This window comes from Daphnia magna, linkage group LG7 (assembly GCF_020631705.1).
Source record: "Daphnia magna isolate NIES linkage group LG7, ASM2063170v1.1, whole genome shotgun sequence".
Taxonomy (NCBI): domain Eukaryota; kingdom Metazoa; phylum Arthropoda; class Branchiopoda; order Diplostraca; family Daphniidae; genus Daphnia; species Daphnia magna.
The window spans coordinates 3,569,129-3,570,668 of NC_059188.1; the positions used below are offsets into that span (position 1 = coordinate 3,569,129).

The window sequence follows — 1,540 nt, forward strand, 5'->3', positions numbered from 1 at the left end:
CCACTTGTTGCAATGCTTGATTTGACTTGCGCAAAAGATTCTTTAAAGAAAAAAGATAATTTTTGAAAGGATTGGCTGAATAGTTTGGCAAACCACCAAAACGCAAAACATCGTCACAAGTGTGAATCAAATTATGGACATTGAAGGACAAGAAGTATGTGCCATAAATGGATTAACACTTTCTAACAAATAAATCTAAAATTGCCTTGCATAATCATTGTGCGTTATGCAATACGCGAATGATGAAAGAATTCACACGGCAACATGAAAAACGATTAATTTATTATACAATCAATTAGGCAAAATCCTAAAAAGAACTACAGGACCAACACAGCTATTAAATAACCCAAATTCTGTAGCCTTGAAGCGATCAACAAACTTCAATGATCTCGTACGCCGTCCGAATTCTATTGGAATAAATTCGCTTAAAGTTTCTAGGCGGGAGCTCATGGAGTCTTTTAAACTTTTGTGAAGTCTTCTTGGGAGGGGACCTCTAATCCACGTCAATAAAAGCTTTCTCGTCACCTACAAATCAATTAAATGCATTGGATCACCTGGGAAATCCCTCGCCATATCAAGGTAGTCTAGGTTCTCAAGAATACTATCACCATGGTTATGCTCCTGATAAACGCAATTTCTAAAGGAATAATCAGTTCTTAGATCCGAATTTCTTTTCAAGAAAACTACCCTACCTTCAAACTCCCCTTGTTGGATACATCTCCCACAACCAAAATAACCTGTGTGGCCTTTAGTATTCAAAATGAACGAACGCGCAGGCGCGTCGCATATGAATGCGGATATTCTGAAAAATAAGCGCCGGCCATGAAAAATAAAACCACTTTCACTTAAAACCTTAGCTTCCAAAATAAAGTCTGTAAGGTATTCTTCTGTGGAATCAGGTTTGGCATCACCATGGTAAAGTCCAATAAGAAATACTTTTCTACATTTAGCATTGGTTATGATCCCTAAAATTGGCCAAAACTGACCACCGCTGCTTTTGGAAATGGGGAGATCATCAATATTAACAAAAATGTCGACATGATCAAGAGCACTACGAGCCGGCATGACGTTTAAAAATGATTCCAGACCTTTTAAAATTCCATGGTGGTAATACTTGCCGGGAGAAAGTGATTTTACATTGGCATTGCGAGGCGTTTTCAAAAGGGTTCGGCAAGTTTTTGGTAAATCTAATCCCCCATTGAAATAAACGGTATATGGCTAGCAATGCATCAATTGCGTTTTGATGAACACCCCATGTTACTGCCCATAAAGCAAGCAAGTGACGAAAATTATGCGACCCGTTATGTTCCTCATCGTTATCACTTTCATCAGGTTGTGCACCATTGTCCCTGTCAACTATCAATTCAGAGTCAATAACATATTAAGAGTCAGAAGAATCCGGAAAAGCATCGCTATCGATAGAAAATGTGTCTTCGGTAGAACACCTCGTCACCGAAACAACTGAAAAAATCTTCAACCTCTTCTTCCTCGGCAAAATCAATGCCATTATAGGCATTTGAAAAATTATCTTCGTCCGACG

At 38.5% G+C, this 1,540-nt stretch overlaps 1 protein-coding gene across 1 annotated transcript; it reads right to left on the bottom strand.

Annotated features, from left to right (window-relative positions):
* Window positions 1-525: 525 nt before the first annotated feature.
* On the bottom strand, window positions 526-1,540 carry LOC123466385. The gene has a single exon (XM_045176908.1). It carries the CDS (start codon window positions 1,063-1,065, stop codon window positions 526-528), a length of 540 nt encoding a protein of 179 aa, XP_045032843.1. The 5' UTR covers window positions 1,066-1,540.

Bases quoted from the DNA above. Each gene is read 5' to 3' on its own strand.
- LOC123466385 (XM_045176908.1), bottom strand. From the start codon at position 1,065: ATGCCGGCTCGTAGTGCTCTTGATCATGTCGACATTTTTGTTAATATT.